The sequence below is a fragment of the Musa acuminata genome, chromosome BXJ2-9, assembly GCF_036884655.1.
Source record: "Musa acuminata AAA Group cultivar baxijiao chromosome BXJ2-9, Cavendish_Baxijiao_AAA, whole genome shotgun sequence".
Lineage (NCBI taxonomy): Eukaryota > Viridiplantae > Streptophyta > Magnoliopsida > Zingiberales > Musaceae > Musa > Musa acuminata.
In genome coordinates this window covers 2,987,777-3,012,911 of record NC_088346.1, presented here as the reverse complement: position 1 = coordinate 3,012,911, position 25,135 = coordinate 2,987,777, and the positions used below count along the sequence as shown (strand labels likewise).

Genomic DNA, 25,135 nt, shown 5'->3' with positions numbered 1-25,135 from the left:
AATTCCTTATCCCAAACAGAGCTGCGATCTAATCGTTTGATGCCTGTTTATAGCCTAAGGATGGTTCAAAAAGAACAAATTGGAGCCTTTCCAGCCTTTCCAAGAAAAAAATGTATCACTAAATCCAGACTAAATGAGAGAAGAAAAGGATTTCGATGTCCTAAGATCGTATATATTATTATATATCTTCCAAAAACTAAACTGTAAAATCTTTTTTTTATCGACAAAAAACCATTCCTTATTCATGTTGATCATAATCTATCAGAGAAGTTTTATAGCACCTATTTTTCTATTGATATACACAAACTTCCTTCTTATTTAATACAAATCTTACTATTGATTTACATCCTTATTCGACATTGTCGATGTATGACTTATGTATATATTTTTTGTGATGTATGTATTGTTTCTAGTGTTTTGATGTTTTATGAATTAGTTTCAACAATGAATTTATGATGATATTATATCGTATATGTGATATATGATATTTCAAATAATATCATGTTGATTATAGATGTTATTTGTATCGATGGATAGACAAATGGATATTAGTAAGCTAATTTACTCTAGGGATTAATAGATCTCTCACTTTATAGAAAAGATGCTCTTACCGATTAATTTGAGTAATATATCACTATGTAAGTCATTCAGAGTATAAACTTTGTAGGAATGATTTATGATGATATGAGATGTATATCACGTATCTTATCGTCCTTTAAACTCTTCCTTCTTCTCTATTGGATATTTGTATCTATTTTATTAATATTTTTTTTTATCATAATAAGATCATGTTTAAGGAGTACTAAATGAGACTTATGCGATTATTTATGATTTTAATATATATAAAGTGAATTGATATATAATAATAATATAATTCTCATTTAGTACTCCTTAAACATGATCTTATTATGATAAAAAATAATAAAAATATCCAATAGAGAAAAAGGAAGAGTATAAAGGATGATCCAAATATATATATATATATATATAAACATAAATTAGTATAATTTCATATATGCGATTAGTCAATATTGACGGAATACAAATAATTTTTGGATCTAAAATTTTTTAATGTTAAAGGATGAAATTTGGTCTTAGTGATTCGATGGTGCTTTGTTTTATATTCTCAAAGTGTTTTCATAATAGAGCGATAAGGAGTACCGATCATCGAAGTCATGAAACGAATCTTCCCACCGACTAACAAATGTCAGAATAAAACAAGTTTTCTGTTTCATGTTTTTGGAAACACAAGAAAACAGAAACGTTTTCCTAACCGGGCCCAACCAACCCCTAACTGGGCCGCTCGCCAGCCGGGCTGCATATATTCCCCTCCCTTCCGTCAAACAGTTCCCTCCCTCGTCTCTTGCCGCCTCGTAAAAAGGTCTCGTTCTCCGGAGACGAGAGACAGCGAGTTCGTAGTCGAAACCCTATTCCCAGTCGTATCGAGATCGGATCGCGTACGGTATAGTTCTCCCCTCGATCCCCTCCTCTTCTCCATGAAGAAGGTGACGATTCAGGTCCCCGAGGATCTGGCGGTAGGTTAGGCCGGAGGAGGAAGGATGGGGGATTTCAACCTGGCTCTGGTGATCGTGGCGGTGGTGGTGTGCGTGCTGGTTCTCCTCGTCAATGTCTACCTCCTCGTCAATTACCAGCACCCGGACGATGTCAACCAGGCCTACTTCCCGAAGCTGGTGGTGGTTCTTGGTCTCTCGGTTGCCGCCATCTCCATTTTGATGCTTCCGGCGGACGTTGCTAATCGCCAGGCTTGTCAGCACGCTATATACAGTGGCGCTTGCACTCTCACCCTCCCCATGAAAGACCTTTGGCTGGCCGTATACGTCGCCGATGCCGTCCTTGTGTTCTTGGTCATACCGTTCGCTATGTTCTACTACGAGGGCGACCAGGACAAGTAAATCTTTCGGTTTCGTCAAGGGAAACCCTACTTTCGTTTCGTCGACTTTGACTGTGTGTTTGGATTTGGTGGTGTTGATGACTTCTTGTTGCAGGAGTATTGGGAAGAGGTTGAAGAGTGCTCTATTGTGGGTTCTGACATCGGCTGTTGTCTGTGGACTTGTGCTTGGGATTCTTTATGGTAAGATCTTTCTACCAAATCTCTTTGCTGTTTTTGTTGTTGATAAATATATCATTTTCTTGGAAGTTAATTTTCCCGAGAAAGCGAAAATAAAACACATGATTTTATTTAAGATTGCTGTGATCTGATTAAGGTTCATGCTTTTGGTTTTTACCGATAGTTACCGATAGGCCTATAATTGCAATTTGAAGTTCAACTTAGTTGGATAGATATTAATTACTGTCTTGAAAGATTACTGTGTGTACCACTTGTTAAACTTGTTTGGTAACTAGACAAGATAGCAATTCAGCTATCATTCACTGCAGTTATTTGTTGTATGACTTTGTTCGAGAATATTGTCTCATTTAAAATAAGATATGTAGGTTGGATTTTTAAGTGGGTGATCTGAGGTTTTACATACTCTTGAAATGTCAATGTTCTTCATTCTTTGGCAGGGTGGCATCATTTAATGCTTCTGAGTCTGATATGGTATTTGATTATTTTAGTCCTCCAGAGGAGTAAATAGAGGCACATGGATATTCCAGTTACAAGCACATCATCTTTCAAGTCAAAACAGATTGTCATGCATTTTATGCTGCTTTTATATTGTCATAAAGTCTGAAAACTTCTATCTGGAAAAAGAAAGGAACTCAGAATATGTTGATTCTAGATACTGTGTTGGTTCTTGTATGTATAGCACTGTTATGCTTCCAATCAGCTGCATATCTTCGGGCAATACTGTTAAAACCAAATAAAATCTTTGAGTCAGCAGTACTAATATGATGGTTGCTCACAATTTTTCCAGTTCAATATCAGCTATTATGGTTTAACATAATATAAACATAAGATTATGAACATGATATTTAATGTATTATGTTCGTAATATCAGCTATTATGAACATAAGATCTAAGGACTTCAAATCTGAATGCACCATTCTACTTCTTCAATGCATGCCAGAAACATGGAGGTTGATATTATCAGCTATGCTACCTGCTTTTATTTTAAAAGAATAATCACAGTCGAAAAAGTGGAAAGAAAGCTAGAGTTCATTTTACACCTGAAGCTTTCCAGGCTGTAATTTTCAATTCTCAAATACCATTAGATCCATTTACGTCAACTCTGCAGTGCTGTTATATTTTTGTAAGTTTTCCAATTGACATTCCTTCATGGTATCAGGACTAGTTGGTAAAGTGGACTTTACAGTTAGGCACCTCTCTTCTTCTGCTACAAGTTTCCCCAGTTCTTGGTCAACATTCTCAAGTTCTCAACCTTGCATAGGGTCAACGAATCATCTGGTGATATTTCTTTATTTTCTTTTAGTTTACTAATGCCTGAATGGTTCATCAATATTTTTGTTATTTGTTTGGAAATATACATGACTTATATGTACTTTGTTGTATTTAATGGTGAAATTTGATTGTGCACATGTGAAGATACATAAAGCATTGTAGTTTCGAATCTGATCTTGCATGTTCTGTGAAGCATATTCTAAGGTCCCATAGTTTTCTATTGGGTTGCAACTGGTTAAGAAGACTTGAATCAAATTGATAACCTTTTTAGAATTGATCTGGACTATTGTCCTATCAGTTTTTTAAGTGTGGTTATTGCTAATTCAAAGAAAATGTACTGGCATTACACAATGTTAAACCCTCTGGGATAATTAAATTCATCTGTATATCATTTGATTTCAACTCTTAAGTGTATTTAGATTAAAATTTTTGAACTCCATTTCACTTGAAATAAACCCATATGCTGCGTCGATGAAGTTTCACGCCAAGCATTGGGAAACTTCAACAATAGTAATGCAAACTCAAGCCAACTCAACCCTGCTTTCGCCCCAAGCTGAAATTGATGATGATATTTGTCGCTAATGTTTAACGAATATGCAAATTTTGAAAGTAAATTTGTCTGAGTTGATTTAAATTCAATTAGATACCGTGTTATATTGTTTACACAAGAACAAAACCTTTAATAACTTAGTCAAACTCATATGAAGCTGTTCATCTACCTACTATTCATAATTTTAGGTTTTCACTTGAGACAGAGGTTGTGATATCATCTAGATTGAATTGTGGCTTGAAATTATGGCATATATTTGGTTTGTTTTAGTAAGTTCTGCATGGTTGCACATTCTACTTATTTTCTAGAAATTAGAATTTCCACTAAAATGCGATGCAACAACTTCCAATAAGCCCTCAGTTCATAAAAATCCAATAGAGAGAAGAAAAACTTAATTATCTCTGGCATGTATGAGTGAAAATGACTGCTGTTTCGTGCCCGGCTAATATATTCTGGAAATTTCTGAGTCTTGGTTTTGCGGGAAAGCCTTAGGATGGCTCCTTGTAATTTAAGATTCTATTAGATAAATTAGTCCAAGAAGCTCAATAAACATGAATATTATCTATTTTTTTCTTGGCTTGTGCATTGATGAGTGCTTGTATAAGGATACATTTATAGGCATGCACATATGGTTGCATATGAGTAATGCATTTATGTGTCTAGGAACTCTTGCACCCATGAGCTTTCTCTAGTTGGAATTTGGGATGTGATTCTGTGGCACTTTTGTATGATCAGCAGTGAAGGTTTATTGTTACTTTATGTAATCTAATGCTCATTCATTTTTTCTCCAGTGTGATGCATATGGAGCACCCGCTTCTTCTGAAACAACCTGGACAATGCAAACCACCTTTCCAGAATATGTGGTTGCACTTGCAACAATTGTTGGATCAGTGCTTTTTACTGTATGTTCCATTATTATGCACCCTTATTCATTAGGTTATTTTCCTTTTTCATCACCTTGAAGTATATTCCAATATTATAATAGTGTCAGAGTGTTTGGTCAATGCTTGTGGTGTTTTAATTTTTGGTCATATGAAATGTTTCTTGAACTTTTACCTTGTGATAGAAAGATCTTCACTTGTAGTATGAACTGTGAGGTTGTAACATTGGTGCAAAAATTTATGGTTGGTGTGTAAATTTTTGTCCCACACGCCCTCTTTTTATCCTAGTTTTTTTGGGGCAGATATTTGGTGGTGTGGGGATTGCTTGCCTTCCACTGGGCCTCATTTTTTCATTCATACGACGCCCCAAAGCTGTCATAACTCGGTCACAATATATCAAGGTTTTATTCTGTCTCAGTTTCTAGCATGTAATATCAGCTAATGCCTACAGTAGTACATGAGCATTAACTGGCTCCCTTTAGTTGCCTATTTTTTATGTGTAATCTCCTTGAGACCTGATAGGAAGCCACTGAACTGGGAAAAAAGGCTGGAGGATTGAAGAAAGCTATTGAAGCTCTTCACCAGGAGGAGAGAAGTGGTTCTAAGGGGAGAAAATGGCGCAAAAATGTGAAGGCTGCTGAAAAGGTGCACCTTTTTTTTAAATATTCAACTGATCAGCTGTTTTTTGAGTTAAGCTTTGATAACATGACTGATCATTTTGATGTAATTTTTATGCTTTATCTTTCATCAAATTATACATTGATTCGACTTATACTTCATATCCCTAATTCTGCAATCATTTCATATTTTATTGGAACCCTAATTATTGTTCTTATATACTGGTCTTCTTAAAGCTTTTCTTGGTAATATATAAACAAGTACACATGGTCTTTATGGGAATGGTTATGTACATTTATTTTCTGCATTGCACATTCGATGTGCATGTTGAAGCAATTCAAATATCTTTTCATGCAATTTTTGGCATCATCCTATGGTTGACTGGAGTTCATCATGGAAACAAGGGAACATAATTTTCGGGAACCCTTGTTATTTTGTGGTCACTACTGTTCATTCAGTATGAAGCGATTTTGGAAGTCTTCACACGCATATCTAGTTTTTGCATGAAACGAGCAAGGTGCTTTTTTTAGGCATATCTTGGCATTACCTAAATTTCTTGTGTTTGTTTATTTGTAAATGGCATTTAGCCTCGGGCGTCTATGATTCTTTATGGAGTTTATTGGTGATAATTCTAAATGATTCATATAATACTGAATAAATTACATATTTTGCAGAACCCTTGTTATTTTGTGGCCACTACCATTCACTCAGTATGTAGCAATTTTGGTCATATAATACTGATAATTCTAAATGATTCATATAATACTGAATAAATTTTATATATTTTGTAGAACCCTTGTTATTTTGTGGTCACTATGATTCACTCATCATGTAGCAATTTTGGTCATATAATACTGATAATTCTAAATGATTCATATAATACTGAATAAATTTTATATATTTTGGGTAACCCTTGTTATTTTGTGGTCAACTCACATGCGCATCTAGTTTTTGCATGAAAAGAGCAAGGTACTTTTTTTTACGCATATCTAGGCATGACCCAGATTTTTGGTGTTCGTTTATTTGTAAGTGGCATTTAGCCACGGGTGTCTATGATTCTTTATGGAGTTTATTGGTAATAATTCTAAATGATTCATATAATACTGAATAAAATTTATATATTAGTTGTATGATTTACTAATTTAGTAGAATTGGAGAGAGTAATAATTTTATTTGCTTGAAACAAGTATAATTTCCATGAATTTAAGTGTAAATCATGTGAACAAACTGTATCTACTGTACTATTTTCTGATGTGACTTCTAGGACTAATTCCTCATTTACCACTATCTAAAATTGTAAAAATATACTATTCTTATTTTAGAGTTGGTACCTTTTTAACTTGTCTAGAAGTATTTCATCATTCTGTAGCAAGTGAAGCATGGAAAAGGTTCGTTTGTCATTTACATACAACTGAGGCTTTTAAGAAAATTTTTAGGATATAGATGTCAGCCGTTGGCCCTATGAAATTCATTAGGTAACATCATAAGAAATTTTTTTGGACATTCAGATCTTAGTGCTTAATGGTAACAGGAACCTTTTTGTGAAATGAAATACGTGACTTGTGAAATCATCATATATTTTCTTCTGAGCAGGGGCTCTACAAAGAGATATTGCTATTTTTATATTTCGTCTCTGCATTTGCATGGTTTTTGTTAGCTTCTTTCTCTACACCCTTAATCTTTTGGTCTGTGTTTTCTGTAATAAAACTACTTTTGTAAACTGTTTTTCTTCCATTCTTCATCTAAAATCTAGGAGTTGCTTATTTTGGAAGATGATATGAAAGCTTTAGAAGAAATGTATCCACAAGGAGAGAAGGTGATGATAGTCGCAAGAACCTGTTTATTTGGTAGGGTTTAATTACCCTTTTCTTTGACAAATGTTCTGTATTTTTGTCCTTATAGGCTGAGACTCTGTGGGCTCTAACTGTTCTTGGCTACTTGGGAAAGCTTGTATTAGGGATCATTGGGTAGGTGCTGTAAGCTAATTTCCTTATTAAATTCTTTATGCCCCAGATTCCTTTAGGATGCTTCATTCTAATGGTATATATTTGATCATCATCACTTGCATTTCTTGACTGTTTCATTTTTCATTGTCTTTTGATAGCTTTCTAGTTTCTATATGACTTGAACTTCTTCAAACTATCGTCTGTTTAATAGAGAGATTATTTCACCATAATGTGTGTGTTTATTGTTATATCCTCTCATAATTGCACATGTTTTCTGGTTTCAGGTTGATTGTTTCGGTGGCCTGGGTTGCACATATTATTATATACTTGCTTATCAGCCCACCTATTTCTCCTTTCTTAAATGAAGTTTTCATCAAGTTGGATAACGTGTGGGGTATGTCGTGTCAACCAACGACAAATATTTTTTCATTTGATTTCCCAGGATTTGCCTAACACTTCTTTTATCAGGTCTGTTAGGGACTGCAGCATTTGCATTTTTCTGTTTCTATCTACTCCTTGCAGTGATTGCTGGGGAGATGATGCTTGGATTGAAGTTGGTTTTTATTACTATCCATCCAATGAAGTAATCGACCATGTTCCTTTCCATTTCTCATCAAGCTTAGAATGCATATTCTTTTTCCATTGTTCAGCTTCCTGATGTCTAACCAACTTGATTCAGGTGGGGAGGGACTCTTATGAACTCCTTTCTCTTTAATGTGGGGCTCATCCTGCTTTGCTCCATCAGGTTTGTATTCTAAGCTGATGTTACCGTGTAATTCAGCTTCATGTGGATAACATATATCTAAGAATTGTTTGTGTGTCTCCTTGCATCTTAATCAAGGAAGAGACCTGATAATATAATTGAGTTGCAGTTTAACTTGCAATTATTTGTTATTTTCTTTTGAATTCTTTGAGAATATACAAAACTGTTCAACAGCAACGAAGTGAAGCATCAACTTTAACGATTAGGTAGGATGAAGAACTAACTAGGACTTCTGAGATACCTGTTCCATGATCAAACGTTTATTGGTACTGCTGCTTTGTCAATGCAGACTTCAGAAACAAGACTGACATCATTTTGAGATGATTCTTCTCCCAATCCGTAATTTATTCTACTCAGAGCCATCTTTTTTGTAAAAGTAATTTATGACGAGTGGCACATTGTGGGATAAAATTAAGGAACCATAATTTAAGAGATTTTTGTTTCTCCTAGAACTTATAAAGAGAATGACATTCATGATCATTAAGAAATGTTGTGGAGTTTGGACATCCATTTTGCGTTGGTGTATTTAAGATACTTGTTCTTTACCTTCATTGATAGAAGGTGTTTGAGTGTTTGAGTTCCATGAATTGTCTTTGAAGATTTGACTTTCGCTGAGCTTTTGTTTTGGTGTTTATGTTCAATGGCATCTTTGCAGTGTGATTCAGTTCTGCGCCACAGCTTTTGCTTACTATTCACAAGCAACTGCCGCACAAGAAATTTTTGGCCACACGCTGCAATCTCTACGTGGAATCAAATATCTATACAAGTGAGCACAGTGTTTGTTTTTATCATGTCTAGAAATTATGAAGCCATAAGATCAGGATATCCAATCTAATTTGGACACCATAAACTCTTCTGATGTCTCTATTATTGATCTTTGTCATGCAGGTATAATGTGTTTCAATATGGTTTTGTTATTCTGGCAATTATCACACTCTTCTGCTATGCCGCATTTGTAAGTTTGTGGTTTGTCATATATCTAGATCTTTATTTGCATTTCATAGTTTTTTTATTTCATCTTCGATTCTTTCAGGGATGGAAAAAGAGAAAACCAAGTGGCAGCTTCCAACTATCAAGTTGATCTCTGTTGCTTGAGACCTTTATGGTTATAAGTTGGATGGTTACATGTATGATCTTATACTGGAGGTGACCATTTGATGATCTTTGATGTAAAAAATAGCCAATGTAGGTTTTTGATTGAATTCAGATCCAGCCTTGTTCTTTTGGAAAAACGAATCCTGTACTTAAATTCTCTGTATGATCTCGTAGTTATCAGTCAGAATATGCATCTTGGTGCTGCTAGAGTTAAAATGTATAATCGTTAGTTGTATATGGCAACTGCAGAGTAGAATTTAACCATGTTTTATTTGTCTTGTCTTCCTTGTGGTAGGAGGTGATATTTGACTTGTTCAGTCAGGTCAACTTCATCAAATTCCCTGAATCACGGTCGGATGGGTTGGATGCGTGTGCAAGCCTTGGGTGTGAAGGTGTGTGCCGGTCGCCATGTCTTTGCCCAAGTTGTACTCGGCGATCCAGGTTGTATTGACTCGCTTGTGTGTTTTTTGGCAGTTCTGGGCATGATAAAGGCAACTACCGTGTAGTTAAAAGCATTAATTCTTCTACCAAAGTTTATTGCTAATAGCATCTTGCAGATATCATTCATTCATTCCTAGTCCATGATTACCATTTTCTGTGTGAAAGAATCGGTTCGTCAAGTTGGCATCTTTCTTCGGTGGATCCTTCTATTCGGAGTCGTGGACCAGTGGACCCAGGCACTCGTCGCCACGGGGGATTATTCGGTACGTTTGCTGACTAGTTGATTGAGCTTCGACCGAAATAATGGGGGAATATCTGCTAGTTATTTTTTTGCTATCGATTTTGGCTTTTCGAAATATTTGTATTAAGGTGAGACGCTAAAGTAATATTCGCCAATCAGAGTGCAGGATTATTATTACTTTTTTTTTTTATTTGGAGGAAGAAATAGAAATATTAAATATTAAAGATTTTTCTCCCTCTGCCTGCCTCCGTTTCCTTGGACTACTTGGTCGTGCTGATTCCGTTCGGAAGGATCGGTGACCTGAGGTACGACATTAAAGATGGCCGCCAAGAAGTGTAGGAGGAAGCTGGACCCCCTCGACATCATCAAAATCGGGTAAGAGCGACGTTTTCGCTTGGGTTTTTTTTTAATGGGAATGAAGCACGGTGTCCGTGATCGCTGGTCCCGATGGCCCTCCATCGACCTAATGAGTCGCCTTCGACTTCTTGATCTCCATTTCTTAATTCTTTGTGGTTGGTCCCCTGACAAGGTCGAGCTCCTCGTCCTTCTCCATTCTCGCAGCGATCACGGACTCGGGATTTCTCGTGATTCCTCAAAGTCTCTTTCTTTTGCTTCTTCGACATCATCAATCAATCATTTCCTGTCATGTGCAGGCGACGACACGGGATTTCTCGTGATTCCTCAAAAGTGTTCGGGAACTCAAGTGGAGGGGCGGATCCCACTGTCTTCTCTAAAGCAAAACCCTGCGAGGTGGTGATCGGACGACGTTTGGTTGATTGTTAGCAGGTTGGAGGCGGTGACGTCGGTCGATCACGTAGACGTGGCAATAAAAAAGGAATGGGGGAACAATTCGTGCTAATTAAAATGCGGATGGTTTCTTTCTTTTGGCTTTTTTTTTTTACACATTTGCCCCTCACTACACTTCCTATATTAATCTGATAGAGGAAAGGAAGACAAGATAAAAGGATTTGATTGTGAGATTAGAGAATAAAAGAGAATAAATAAGGAAAAAAAAAAAAGGAAAGGAAAGAGGAAGAAGGAGAAGGAAGGAAGAAGAATGGAGGAGAAAAAAAAAAAGAATAGAGAAAAGTAGCAAATAGAGGAAAGAACTCTGTCTCGGGAAGGAAAAAAAGAAGGGGGGACAAGAACCTAAGAGAGATCTTTTTTTTTTTTTTTTCTTATGGAGGTAAAAAAAAAACCTTAATCCTAAGGAAAAGGTTTACTGCTCCTTAGCACACTCGATCGTTAAAGAATATAATATTTTATTAGTATCTTTATTTTTGAGTTAAATCAAATACAAGTTTAATTTATTATAAAATATTGATTGTATAAATTATCATATGCATAAGGTATTTTGAAAAATCATGTTTCAAATGATATGATTGTCATAAGCTAAATATGAATGTCTATGTTTTTTAAGTAAAATTATATATAAATTATAATAAATAGTGTGGAAGTGTATGGATATGCTTCCACGTGCAATGAGAGTGTACGTATGCATTATGATGTGTGGTATGAGTATATATATATATATATAATATGTTATATATGAGTGCTTGCATATATTATGACGTGTTGTGTGAGAGCGCACATGTATATATTATGATGTGCGATGTAAGAATGCATGTGTATATATATGATAACGTACGATGTGACAGTGTAGGTATATATCATGATATAGAGTGTAGAAGTTTATGAATTTGTTATGTTTTCTACATGTGCATATAAGCATTCTGAATTATGTCAACATAAAATTTTCTCTATATTTTATATATATTATGTTGTACGATTATGTTTGCTAAAAAAATTATATGATTAGATGCTTATCATTAATTATCTTATGATAATTATTTTAAAATATGATATGCATGAAATGATGTATGCTCATTGAATAAAATTAAAAAGACTTATACGATCTTATTTTATAGGTATAGGTAAGGATATTATTACTTCACCTAAGTGACTAAGTAAGGAAGGGAGTACGTGCAAGCCCATGTTAGCTACGATGACTTATGGACAATTTGTGTATATAAATTTTAAACTTGTTTGTGTTTTTAAAAAATTATGATATCAAAACCTAGGTCATGAGTTAGGTAGACTATCTATAACCCCAAAAGAGGTATGAGATGTACTGCTCAACTATCATGTAGATTTTAATAAATAAATTATATAATTTTTATTAATATTTGGTATTATAAAAAAATAAATTAATAGTTTTGATAATATTGGAGAGAGAGAAGATTCTGGATGACAGAGAAGTATTCAATAAAGAGATATGATTAGTTGTATGTACGTCATCTAGGTGTAACTTGACCCAACACGACCTTGAAAAATATGAATTAAAGATAAATAATTTGATGAAAATAGATTCTGTTATCAAGAGTAAGCATCTAAAATAAAATATTAATAGCATAAACGTTATTCGCGACTTTGAGAATCTAAAAGCATTAAAGCCCTGGCAATTTGTTTTGGTCTATATAAAGTTTCCTGATTAGCCACACCTTCCTTGATATAAAGGGAAATGCTAAAGGAGGAGGAGGAGTGTTAAAAGTTTAATATCCTCAGCAGTTGCATTTTTTATAACTCAACTTATGATAAAATAAAAAATAAAAATAAAAATAAAAATAAAAATAAAAATAAAAATAAAACTGAACTGATAGGTTTTATGATGGCTTCGAAACTTGGAGGAGAGGGTACAGAGATCATGAACAGTGACGAAATAAAACCACCATCTCGGGGGTTACCTACCTACCTCCCTACCTACCGTGGTAGCTTAAAGCGTTGACCCAAGTGCGATAGAATCTTATAAATTGGACCTGCAACCAAAAGTTAATTGGTATAGACAAATTACACCCAAAAGAAGTGAAAAAAAAGTGGGCGGACATATGATATCATGATACCCGAGTAAATCTAATTCCAGAAATCACAAAGATTATTCTATTCTATTCAGTACCTTCTCATTATCTACAAACGCCACAGGTATTAAAATGACAGCTTGCTTACGCTGCAAACACCACTCAACTCTTTCCTGTAGGAGTCACGATAAAATACGTCAGAAACTTAGGGTGTTGTTGTAACATCAAAGTATAACAGACATGAGATGGAGAAATCAACATCTATTAAATATTGCTCAGACAAATATAATTTTGTGATTCCCTGCAAAACAATGACGGCAGTTAAAAGCCTAACTTTGAGACCAATCTCAATCAAAATCTGAGCTCATACTAACTCTAAAAAATGATGATGATGAAAATTATAAAAGCAAATGCAGAAAACCTGAAAAAGGCATCCTAAACCTAATTAGAATCCCAATCCGAAACCCAGGGTAACAAAATAACAACTGGACTAGATTGACCAATCAGACCAGACCGCACCAATTAGTTTCATGGGACAGCCTCAGTCATATCCAGTTACAAGAAATTATTTATGCTTATTGACTTCCATCAGGCATTGACTCTCCCTAAACCATTACTATTGATTGAAAAACCAGCACATCAATTCTTCATCTCAACCCTCATGAGATTAAAATAAAAAACAAAAAAAATTGCATGTAAAATACACCAATTATTATTAGCTAACATCCTGTTAAAAATAATCATCGATAACATTAAGACAAGTGATTTGACTTGACTGTATTAGTCACATTAGTAACACTACTCATCGACTCACCGGTACCCGAGACACTAATAATAACTTAAATCTCAGAATTCTCAGATCAGTCATCCGGTGAGCATAATGGACATCCTCGTCTTTACAAACAAAACATATCTCAAATCTTTGTCAAAGTTACTAACACCTTCCTATTATGATGAAGAAAATGGCCAACTAAGACAAACCCACCGATATCTATTTATTCAAAGCCTCTTTATATGCACAATTTAAGCACCTCACATTGGGTAAATATTTAAAATTCAAACATCCCACCATTGCTCGTGTCAACGAACATGTTTCCTTGTCCTACAATTGGGCGATCAAAGGATCATCACTAGGATGACCTTATTCCCCTAAAACCAGAATTTGATAAACTAGATCAGATATATTGGACTCAAGAGCAGGCACTTAATTTCACAGATGAAAAAGGAGATGCTGACAAAGAGATCACAACCTGTTTTCTTGTAAGTCAACAAAAATACAAAAAGTGTTCATCGGCTATTAGAACCACTATTAAAGTATGTAATACTCCGATGAGTGCACTAGATGGATTATTTGCATGATGAAAGACGATATAACATCAATAGAGCATCCACACTAGAACTTAATCAATCTGTATGCTCTAAGATGTTACACAAGCAGGAAAGAACTGTTCTAGTAGCCTGTTAAATCTCCCAAAATAGATGAGCCATTAAGGAGACATTTTCTTCTTCAAAATAATCCTTGAATATCCAGCAGTACCTACAATTCGGTTGTTTAACATAGATACGTGTGACAGACTAATAAACTAACCAATGATCACTGTTGGACAGATGACAAATGAGTCCCATGTGACAAGGAATCTACTCCTGTAAACTAATACAACATCCCTCCGCATGGGTGTAACATTAACTAATTTAGAACAAATAGTTTTTGAGAGCTGACTATAATGATTTCTGTATGATGCTGCAAATATAATTTTCTGCTTCTCAACATCTTAGATAAAAATTTAATATGTTGAAGATATGGTAACCATGGCATCAAGCAGAAGAATGAAGGTAAATTTCCAACAACCTATGTTATTGTAAATCTAGCTAAAAACGAAATGCAGCAACAAATAACAAAAAACATCAATGAATATCATACCGTCCTTACATCAGCTAAAATTACTGTAAGAACAAGATATAATTAGGACAGAATTGCACTCCACTAAGGCTCAACTCCAATAGATCTATCTACGCATCAGCTAAATAGTAATTATCACACAACAGCAAATCAAGTCCATAACTCGACCCATCTGATAAAAGTATTTACAAACATTTGATGGTTTATGGCCCTCAACTAGTCGGCAAACTAAACCAACAAGAACGGAAATGCAAAGTAACAAGTATGTTAAAAGATCCAATTGTCTCCCTTTAACAATTTACTGTGTCAACAATTGGTACAAAAGACACCGTCTATCGCCATATAGCTAAAAGATGCTGGAACCCAGATGTACACTAGCAGGGAAGAACTATCATCTAGAATATCAATACTCAAAACAACATGAGAAAAAGACAAATGCGAACCCGACAAAAAACAAAACTGGTTCACAAAAACCTTCATTAATACAAAACGAAAGGTGCATTTCCTCCTTCTCAGGACCCCATTTTATGATGTTCAATGTGTCATAAATTTTACAGTTTAAGACCATAGAAGTATGACAATAATAGCTATACTGAATCTTCTAATATGAGGTATGAACTACATATGCCTATGCTTATTTAGTACTTAACATACTCATCGCTATGCTCTATGCAAACCTCTCAGGTTGGATGCACCCAGTATAACGCACAAGTCATCTTTGACATCTTAGTTAAATTTCTTCGTAGATCTTAGAACGTTGCTCGGTTTTTACAAGCTCAGTCACGGTTTCAGCAATTCTTCCCTAATGCCCTGCTTATTGGAATGAATGATAGCAATTCACCATTTGGATGCAAACTAAGTTTTCGACTTAGTGATATCTATGAGTAACAACACGATAGCTCCGACCTGTACAATTTCTAGTCTGTGATAGCAACCTACGACAAACATGGCTGCAAATAATAAAGATCTGAATGTTCCAGCAAACTCACCAGATCCAGACGTGTTCTTTCGCCGCTTCATCTTCTCCACCTCGATTTGAGCTTCAATGATCATCTGCATCCTCTGGAACTCGAGATCCTTTGCAAACTCCATCCGTTTTAGTTCCAACTCCATCATCTGCCGCTGCTTCGAGTTTTCCACTCTCTCATAAACATCAGCAAATTTCATGATCGCCCTTGCCAATTCACTAAACGGCCCGTGGCCTCCATCACCATCACCCATGCCACAACCATAAACCCCCCAATCTCTTCGCCGCTTCCCGGCCAATGCACCGGCAAACATCCCATTAAGCTTACGCTCCTGCTCATCATCATCATCCTCGTCCGCCTCTGCGTCGGCTTCAATATCCTCGTCATCATTGCCGTCGCCGAACTCGGGAGAGCTCTCTGATGATCCCCCCAAATACACGGCCCCGTTAGGGTTCCGATGCTTGACGGTTGAAACGAGCGAAGGGTGACGTTTAGGCAGGGGGTGAGAATGCTGCAATCTTAAGGATGGCGTCGGGCGGTGGTAGGGCTCGGTGGCGGCGTCTCCGATGAGGAGATCGAGGCGCGAGAAGAAGGACCACTCCGACGGCCCAGGCTTCGCCTTCTCGATCTTGTACTTCTTCTTGAGGGTGTCGATCCGGTTCTTGCACTGGGCGTCGGTCTTGGGGGGCTTCCCCACCGCCTCCCGCCGCTCGTTCACGGCGTCCGCCACCTCTTTCCAGTCCTTCTGCCGGAGGCTGCCCCGGCTGAGGCGGAGGTGCCGATCGCCCCAGGCATCGATGAGGGCGCCCGTCGCGTCCTCGCTCCAGATATCCTCCCGCCCTCCTCCGCCGGCATGGTGGTGGTGGTGGAGATGACGGCGGCCGGAATCCATGGATCGGCGTGAGGTACAAGGTCAGGGTTAGGAGGAGGCTCGGTAGAAACGGAAGGGGAAAGGATTGGGAACAGGATAGAGGGAGAGGGAGAGGGAGAGGGAGAGAGAGAATGGGAGGAATCCCCACCAGGTCGGTGAGGCGGAACGTGGAATGCCGTCGGCCGTGCATGATGTGTACTTCCTCCTCTCCCCCCCGACGGTAACGTCACCTGCGGTCGGGTGCGACCAACGCGGAGCCCAACGGTGCCTGACCACGCCGGTTTCTGTCCGCACGCTGCGGCGGTGACCGCACTCGGACCCCCAAAACCAACATAAAGAATCAAAACCGGCGACCGAGACAGAGAAAGAGTCCTTGCCGTGCTCCTCATGTGCGGCTATCGCTTATCCTGCTCCTTCAACTCCACCATTCATATGCTGCAACGTGGTATTTCCTCATTGTTCCGTAACATTGCTTTCCTACTTAACAGAAGTGTACCTTTTCCCACCACTGGAATCGTGAGAAGCCGTAAAGTCCCCTGGGACCCATCACTCGTCCAATCAGAAAGCAGGAAGTTGATACACGTAACGTAATTAGTACCAAAGCAAGACCAGCGGTGGTGTAGGATAGTTCGGTTGGGGGAACATAATCGAACAAAGACGGGGATACTGACAGTGCCGAGATACCGATCAGAGGCGGAGAGAAGCGACTCGGGAATAAGGATCGGAGGTGTTCTTTTGGGCGAGATAACGAGGAGAAGAAGTCGAGGGATGGGACGGCCGCCGAGGGCGATCGTGGGGGACGATTACGAGGTAATATGTTACGATTTCAGTTCGGCAGATAGCTTATTGGAATGCGATTTCGATCGAGCCGGCGTTTTGTTTCTTCTTTGAAGTAGGATTTCTTGCAATTGGAAGGTTGGTTTTGACACACATGAATCTGTAATATGGAATCGAATCCTTTGATTCAAAAGATTCGTATTCCCTTGTTGCAATAGCTCTTTGGTGTATATTGCAAATCCAACTTTGAGATGCTATCGGTACTGCTCTTCAGCTACACCAGCCTCAAAGCCCTGTTCCACAGTCTTCAGCTTTTGGCCAATAGTTATTTGATGATCGTTGTCCCGTAGTTATTTGATAATAATTCCAAATCATTCGATGCAAGATTTACTACAACGTTATTTATCGAACCTAACTTGCATATGTTTTACCTTTTTTTTGGTTAATGGCTATTAATTTTCTTAACAAAAAGTGATTTGGGGATCATGAGTGAGAAGGTAACAACAATCTTCAAAAGAAACAACTGATTCTCATAGCAACTTGGAATAGTTTGAGTTCCTCTGATCTTAGAATCCTTTATATTACAAAGAAGAAAAAATATGTGGAATCGATTTCATTCCACATATTTAAGATGTTCATAAGAGGTAGTCAACATGCTTATAACCACTTCGCTCAAGGTACATTGTCTTGTTTATCCTAATATGCCGAGATACCAACTCAATGGGCTATTGGAGAACAAACTAAAGCTAAGGAAGCATTATTTAAATATTATTAAATATGGTAGTTGAAATCATTGTTTTTACAAATGACTAGTGAAAACAGGATTTGATCTCTAGACCTGGCTATCGATAGAACCCTCATTTTTTGATAAGTGGATTTGGTCCATTACCATTAGACCATTGTCTTAGTTTCAACCCTTCAAGTGGATCTAATACACCACTATCAAACTAATGCTTTATGTGTGTATCTTATAAAATTTAAATAATGAAAATAGACAAGCCATTGTTTTGAGAATTTCACAAAGGCAACTTTAGCCTTAGATCAATGTTTTGATAAGTGCATTTGGTGCAATACCATTAGATTGATGTTTTAGCTTCAACCCTTAACAAGTAGATCTGATACACTACTATCAAACTAATGTTTTATGTGTATATCTTCTAAAATTCAAATTAAAAAATTAGTCAAGCTATTATTTTGAGAATTTCACAAAGGCAACCTTAGCAAAAACAAAGGTATCACTGGCAGGTGCTGTTCAAAGCGATCTGCTTTGCTTAAGGTCAAATGTCCTCTTCATCTGTTATGCTGGGAAATGCTCACTAGTTCATGCTAAAACTTGCTATAATCACCTTCTTGAGTTGGTATATGCCTATTATTAAGCTTATCATGTCTTTCAAAGCTGGATAGCAACTAAGCAGCTTTTCTCGATTATTTCAGTTGTTGCTTCCAGACTGTAATATTTTATCTTATACTTCTCTTTAGTTTAGTGGTGAGGAATAATTTTGGAAGGCAATATCTGTTTATGTCATTTGAAGTGGTCAAGTCAATTCGAAGAAGTTAATTCCTAACCCTCTTATTGATCATATGAGCTGATTGTAGCTTTTATTGTTCCATGATATGGGCATGTAAATAGATCCTCCCCAACATGGGCTTAGTATATGATTCTCCATTCAATGGTGAGTTGTCTGGTACCAGATTCATATAGGGTGTCTTCTACATTCTTGAATAGCCATACTAATATTATAAAGCAAACCTTCCATTTTTAGATCCACATTTGTAGGAAGTATTAAGTCATGATGATAATTCAAGGGGAATCTTAGTGATTATTTTCCTTTATTGTCTTTTTATAATTATTCATGGATTACTTTGTAAATTTCATCTTCTATTGCCATCAGTGTGGCCAAGAAAACTTGTACCTCTAAGTTGCTTGAGTACTTCTCCTGCAATATATATCTAGCCATTAGCTGTGGTTTCTAAAAGCCGGATGCTTTCTTTAATTCAGGTAACAGAGTTATGTTATTCTGAAGGTTGGCCTACATTTGTGTCATGATTGGTGAGGGAATGTAATGCATATCTACAAGCATTACTGTAGTAAGTTTTCATCTGATTATAGCAGTCCTCTTCCTTTCTTGTCCTTAATGTATCTCTTCTCAAGAAGCTTCAGGAATGCCAACATCCTTAAAAGAAAGTGGCTTCCCCGGCTTCTTCCGATGTAAAGGGATAAATCTCAATCATCTTCTGGGGAATAAAGGCTAAAGACGGCAGTTTAATATGTTCAGTTGTTGTAACTCAACAAGATCATTCTCTTGTTCTACAAGGAGGATATGATCATAGAAAGCTGTTGTGAAAAGTGAAGCAAGTGGGTCGTTTTTAGCTTTAGTAGGCCTTCACATAAGTTGTTCTAAATGCTAACGGTGATTATACAAACCATGTTTTGTTGCTCAGAGAAGAGTAATGTGAGACGTGTGGCTCTATTAGCTTTTTAACTTGCAAGAGATCTCAGTTGCCTATTGATGTCTTAAATTGTATTGGGTTATAATCCCAAAAGATTATGTATGTATGTCTATTTGTTTGTTTTTCTTTCTTTCTAAATTGAGTTACACCAAATGGAGAGTCAAACAATTTCTAACAGATATTTTAGGAATGTAATATTGTTGATATTTTTTAAACTCATTGATAATCATGATCATTAATGGTTAATGCTAATTCATTAGATGGCTCCTAATAGGAGTGATATATATATGTAAATAATTTAAATATTTAATGTATAAAAATATTTTTATGAATGTATATGGGATATTAAAATTTTTTAGGCAAATAGGTTATTTCTAAACTTTGGTTTTTTAAATTTTTAATATATATGTATATGTATGTGGATGAAGATCAAATATGTTTTTTTTTTCATAAGAATCACATTACTTGTAAGTATATTTTGTATCACATGGGCTTTTTTTTTATTATTGGATCATAACATCTTTCAAAATGTACATTAAGAACTAAATAAATAAATATTTATTTATTTATATATTATAAATATTTATTATAAATTATTTATTCATCAAAATAAAAGTAAAAAATAGTCATATATTTTATTCTCAAAAATAAAATCCAACTAACTCTATTTAGTGGTAGAGGATAGCCTTTTTTTTTTTTTTCTATTAGAATTCACTTTAGTGCTAACGGAGGATTGTTTTGAAAATCGTTTTTTTTTTTTTTGTGAACGAGAGTAGGAACTGCTATAAATAAGTTAACCGTAAATAAAATATATATCCAAGGTTAATCATCATATCAATATAAGTTAACTATAAATTAAATCAACTGTTATAAGTTTGTATTTTCCTGACAGCGGAATTAAATAAGCTCATATTACACTCCCAAATAGAGCGATATCTTTTACCCTCCAAAGTGGGGATACATTTATTTCGGTAATAAATGAAGAAACTATTCGATCACCATGTTTAATGGCCCACTAATCCCAAAATAGGTTGGGTCGAGTTAACTTACTAGTTAAGGCTTGACTTATTGGCTAGGCTTAGCTTGCTGACTAGGCCTAATATACGGCTTATAATCAATTCTCATAATTTTGAATTATACATGAAATTATATTCAAAACATCTAATCATTAGTATTGATTCATTAAAACATAATAAATAACAATAAATTAAAAAGATAAAATCATATTAGGAAGAAAATAATATTTTTAATCAATTATGGTAGAAGTCTAATAGAAATCGAGTATTACAACTACGAAAAATAAAAAAATTTAGAAACTACATATAACATTAATAATTATAATATATTTTTAATTTAAAAAAAATAAATAATTGAAGGAATTAAAGAAAATTTTATTTTTTTTAGAAAAGACAGGAACCTAATTTCTTGGTTACTCGTTAGGTTATAAGAAACCAAAGAAAGGAATTCCTTTCTAAGATAATATTTGTTTATTTTTTATTCATTTAATCTTTATTTTTTTTTTATTTTTTTTAAATAATATTACTCAACTTAAAATATTGAATATTTGTTATTTAAATTTTAGTATAAAGAAAAAAATCAAAACATTATGGTTAAATCAAGATATTTGATTTACGATAGACTTTTCATCGTTTTCTTCGCATCCTCCTACTTTTTCTCGACTTATTCTTTTTCTTCTTGTTAATGACGGGATAATGATATGTAGTTTACACGCGGCACGAATTCATTAGTCGATCGAGAATTCGCTACATCACCCGTCAACCCCCCATATGGTAAATGTGTCTATCATGCAAAGAAGAGGAACGAAATCAATACACTAATCGACGCCACCGTGTGAGAGACTATAATAGTGGGTCAATGCATCGCCATGGGTTCCGCACAACCACACACCTCTGTATACGGAAGTGGCCACTTCGACGCAGTTCACAGCTACGCACTTCGCACATCAGCGGTCTCCACTCTCATTAAACCCAGCGTCACTTGCGGGCCCACTTCCAATGACAACTGGGCCGCCCCTCTCCGCGGTCCCTTTTACCATCGCAAGCGAAGACAAAGACAAAACGGACCAACTGAGACTTTTGAGGATCGAGTTGCGACACGAGAAGGAAGGAGGAGGAGGCAGCGACGAAGAGAGAGAGAGAGAGAGAGGGGGGGGGAGAGACTTGGGGAGTCGTCATGTCGGGGTGCGATGTCGGTGACGCCAGCCGCGCCCAGTGGTGCCGCAACGGGGCGGCGGCGCAGCAGCTCAAGCTGGTGTCCATCGGCATCATCCTGGTGACTAGCGCCGTCGGGATCTCGTCGCCGGTGGTCCTCGCCCGCGTCTTCGAGGGGAAGCCCGCCTACGGCCGCGCCCTCCTCCTCATCAAATGCTTTGCTGCCGGCGTCGTCCTCTCTACCGCCCTCGTCCACGTCCTCCCCGATGCCTTCGACGCCCTCGCCGACTGCCAGGTCGCCGCTCGCCATCCCTGGCGCGACTTTCCCTTCTCTGGCCTCCTCACTCTTATCGGCGCCCTCCTTGCCCTCCTCGTCGACGTCGTTGCCACCTCCCACGCTGTTGCCGGCTCCGCCGGCAAGCAGCAGTACCAGCCCGTCGAACTCGAGGAGGGCAAGCGGAAGCCCGCGGCGGCGTCGGTGTCGGCGGTGGCGATGGGTGGGTGCCACGGGCACCACGGAGTAGCGGACGAGCAGGAGGGGGAGGAGGAGGAAGGGGATCAGGGAAGCGAGGAGGAGAGGCTGGCGAAGCTGAAGCAGAGGATGGTGTCGCAGGTGCTGGAGATTGGGATTGTGTTCCATTCCGTGATCATCGGGGTGACGATGGGGATGTCGCAGAACCAGTGCGCAATTAGGCCGCTTGTCGTAGCCCTTGCCTTCCACCAGATCTTTGAAGGGTTGGGGCTCGGCGGATGCATCGCTCAGGTGAAGAAATCGTGCCCTTTGCTTCAGATTTATGGTCATAGATCTCATTTTTCCAGATCAATTGGCTGTTTCTTCCTGGTTGCTTCTTGAGTTCATGCCGTCAAAGTGTTTGCTTTAAGTCTTTCGGTCATCAGTAGTGACTTTATTTTTGGCATCCTTCCATTCTAAACCCTAAAATTTTAAACTGTTCCAAAATTTAACTGCTTAGTCGGATGCAAACTTTAAACCTATAATCTTTATAGAGCCCTTACAAAATTTACCCCCAATTTAAATTATATGTTCTCTACTCTACCATATAGCATAGAATTTTACCCCCAGTCTATTTGATATGTCAGCACACTTTCTGGCTAATTGTTATTTCTAAAAAGCATGCCTTTTTCAGTATAGTGATGCGTGACTAGATGAACACACAGCCCGATCCTCTTTTAAATCAGTGCACAGACGAGAGAGCTCTAACTTTTTCTACACTGCACTATTCTGCAGTGGGCAACCAGTGGTTCATGCTTTAGGCACTGCCAATATAGATCCATATGATTTTGTTTGATTATTATGATGATTAGCATGACAATTAGAAGACAAAGTCGTACGATAATTAAATGCTGTGGTATTAAGTTATATACAGCAAACTGGAATTCCACTCTTCTAATTCGGTAACATGTACTGTCTGGGCATTTCTTGTTTGCTGGATTTAGTTGTCGTTGCACAAGGGAAACTTTTCTGTATTTACACCGATGCGGAAGGCACTTTAACTTTTCATTTAACCCATAGATAAGAAAAGAAGATGATTCATCCCACTTATCCACTTGCAAAGAATGTTTCTGATTAGAACTGTAGGTGTAATGCCACCCGGCCAAGTTCCACTTCTTGTATATTGTATCCTCTTTGTGATGTAGTTATCTGACCTCCACTAAATTCTGTTTATATCCATTTTGTCTCAGAAGTGTGTGTATTTCATAATTGAGCATCCATATGCATCAATCAGTTATATCGCATGAAAATCAAACATTGGGCATCTAGATGTATGTGGTTCTACAATCATAGTTGAACCATCGGCAAATGATTGGTTGAACTATGTCGTTATGCTACAGATATTTCTGGCTGACTGATCTATGGTAATAAATTTTACAGGCTGGATTTGGCTTCGGAACAGTGGCTTACATGTGCCTCATGTTCTCAGTGACTACGCCAATGGGGATAATATTGGGAATGATTGTTTTCTATATGACTGGCTACGACGACAGCAACCCAAATGCCCTGATATCAGAAGGATTGCTAGGTTCTCTTTCTGCAGGCGTCCTAATATATATGGCACTTGTTGATCTAATAGCTGTAGATTTCTTCCACAACAAGGCCATGTCTTCGAGTTCTCAGTTGAAGAAGGCATGTTATGTGGCTTTAGTCCTTGGATCTGCTTCGATGTCTATACTTGCACTTTGGGCTTAGAGCACTTGAGCATAAATCTATGATCCAACTTGTTTGTCTATGTTAATTACACAATTTATTGATATTTCACTTCCAGTGGAGGCTATCTGATGGCGAAATGCGGGTACGTCATCATGGTTTCTTTATGTTGCACTTTGCCTTTTCAGCTTTTACTTCACGCACATGCTTTCCTTATCATCTTTCTAAATATTTTTGTTTTTATTGCTCAGATTGTATATATTTTGATTTCTCGGTATCTTTAATATTCAGATTTATTTGAGCATCTAATGCTAGAACCCGAAATCAGCTCAGAAAAGACATTCTTTCACTATTACTGAAAATTCTCACCTAGATCCTTTCTATGTTAGGATGTTTTGTGTTATGCCTAGAGCATCATTACTATGCTTTTGCTTTTCTTTCCCTGAGGAGTAATATTGTTTGCTTATATTCGGGACGCAAATAATACAATTAATGAATGAAGACTCTTACTCTCTTTGTGGATAAGGTAGTGAAGAATAAGAACCCAAAATTTTTCTTGTGGGGTTTGGCAATGGCAATAGGCAGAGGAACAGATTGCTTTTAGAGTGAAAGACAACTAGGATTCCAATCTTGAGTGAAGATGAGCATAAAACAGCAGATTAATATGACAACAATTGTTTATTATGAAATGAGAAACCAATTTATAGATGTGTGTAAATGGTTAAGTCAAAATATTTCATATAGGTTTAGGTCCAAATTGGCCATTGGTGACTGATTAATGAGATAACCGGGCATTTGATTGATAGAATCTGTGAAATTTGCACTGTGAGGTGCATAAACAACAGGACTGGGTGTAGCAAAACAGACCGAGATGAACTAGTTTTACCATCTCCAGGATTAATCAGTAGCAAAATCTCCTGACATGGGTAGATTTCACTTGTGGCTTGGCTTTTTATGTATACCCTGCTTTCCCTACTTGGACTTGGAAGAGTTGCATGAGACTTTGTTATGCTGACTTAATCCTCTACCAACAACAACACCGAAACCTTAGAGAATTATTTTCTCTACCAATCCATCACGAT

The 25,135-nt window shown here is 37.1% G+C and overlaps 3 protein-coding genes and 1 long non-coding RNA gene across 11 annotated transcripts; 3 read left to right on the top strand and 1 right to left on the bottom strand.

Annotated features, from left to right (window-relative positions):
- The first annotated feature begins 1,344 nt into the window (after window positions 1-1,344).
- On the top strand, window positions 1,345-10,778 carry LOC135622509 (LIMR family protein Os06g0128200-like). Of its 7 annotated transcripts, none has more exons than XR_010491075.1 (18): window positions 1,345-1,909; window positions 2,007-2,092; window positions 3,249-3,367; window positions 4,703-4,813; window positions 5,095-5,193; window positions 5,315-5,437; window positions 7,164-7,226; window positions 7,313-7,377; window positions 7,641-7,750; window positions 7,825-7,939; window positions 8,036-8,101; window positions 8,775-8,885; window positions 9,008-9,074; window positions 9,153-9,265; window positions 9,510-9,606; window positions 9,689-9,918; window positions 10,187-10,271; window positions 10,550-10,778. XR_010491075.1 is itself a non-coding variant. In XM_065124416.1 (14 exons), the coding sequence occupies exons 1-14, from the start codon at window positions 1,560-1,562 to the stop codon at window positions 9,198-9,200; spliced, it is 1,533 nt and encodes a 510-aa protein (XP_064980488.1). In that variant the 5' UTR covers window positions 1,345-1,559; the 3' UTR covers window positions 9,201-9,487. The 7 variants fall into 7 exon arrangements, 1 of the variants encoding a protein (XP_064980488.1); XR_010491076.1 differs by having other exon boundaries at window positions 9,153-9,304; window positions 9,772-9,918; XR_010491073.1 differs by having other exon boundaries at window positions 9,153-9,304.
- A 1,660-nt stretch (window positions 10,779-12,438) lies between these two features.
- LOC135622507 (trihelix transcription factor ENAP1-like) lies at window positions 12,439-16,765 on the bottom strand. 2 transcript variants are annotated; one of them, XR_010491069.1, is made up of 3 exons: window positions 15,641-16,765; window positions 12,850-12,924; window positions 12,439-12,712 (listed from the first exon to the last, which is right to left on the bottom strand). XR_010491069.1 is itself a non-coding variant. In XM_065124415.1 (2 exons), exons 1-2 carry the CDS (start codon window positions 16,509-16,511, stop codon window positions 12,914-12,916), a joined length of 882 nt encoding a protein of 293 aa, XP_064980487.1. In that variant the 5' UTR covers window positions 16,512-16,765; the 3' UTR covers window positions 12,760-12,913. The 2 variants fall into 2 exon arrangements, 1 of the variants encoding a protein (XP_064980487.1); XM_065124415.1 differs by lacking the exon at window positions 12,439-12,712 and having other exon boundaries at window positions 12,760-12,924.
- Window positions 16,766-17,163: 398 nt separating this feature from the next.
- LOC135622508 (uncharacterized) lies at window positions 17,164-19,757 on the top strand. Its single transcript, XR_010491070.1, has 2 exons — window positions 17,164-17,300; window positions 19,267-19,757. It is a non-coding gene; the product is annotated as an uncharacterized LOC135622508 (long non-coding RNA).
- Window positions 19,758-21,854: 2,097 nt separating this feature from the next.
- LOC135622506 (zinc transporter 6, chloroplastic-like) lies at window positions 21,855-24,220 on the top strand. The gene is made up of 2 exons (XM_065124414.1): window positions 21,855-22,652; window positions 23,781-24,220. Exons 1-2 carry the CDS (start codon window positions 21,912-21,914, stop codon window positions 24,093-24,095), a joined length of 1,056 nt encoding a protein of 351 aa, XP_064980486.1. The 5' UTR covers window positions 21,855-21,911; the 3' UTR covers window positions 24,096-24,220.
- The last annotated feature ends 915 nt before the right edge of the window (window positions 24,221-25,135 follow it).

Coding starts and splice junctions, on each gene's coding strand:
- LOC135622509 (XM_065124416.1), top strand. CDS start 1,560: ATGGGGGATTTCAACCTGGCTCTGGTGATCGTGGCGGTGGTGGTGTGC. Junction 5,438..7,163: donor ATGTGAAGGCTGCTGAAAAG/GTGCACCTTTTT, acceptor TCTAAAATCTAG/GAGTTGCTTATTTTGGAAGA. Junction 8,102..8,774: donor ATCCTGCTTTGCTCCATCAG/GTTTGTATTCTA, acceptor GCATCTTTGCAG/TGTGATTCAGTTCTGCGCCA.
- LOC135622507 (XM_065124415.1), bottom strand. CDS start 16,511: ATGGATTCCGGCCGCCGTCATCTCCACCACCACCACCATGCCGGCGGA.
- LOC135622506 (XM_065124414.1), top strand. CDS start 21,912: ATGTCGGGGTGCGATGTCGGTGACGCCAGCCGCGCCCAGTGGTGCCGC. Junction 22,653..23,780: donor TCGGCGGATGCATCGCTCAG/GTGAAGAAATCG, acceptor TAAATTTTACAG/GCTGGATTTGGCTTCGGAAC.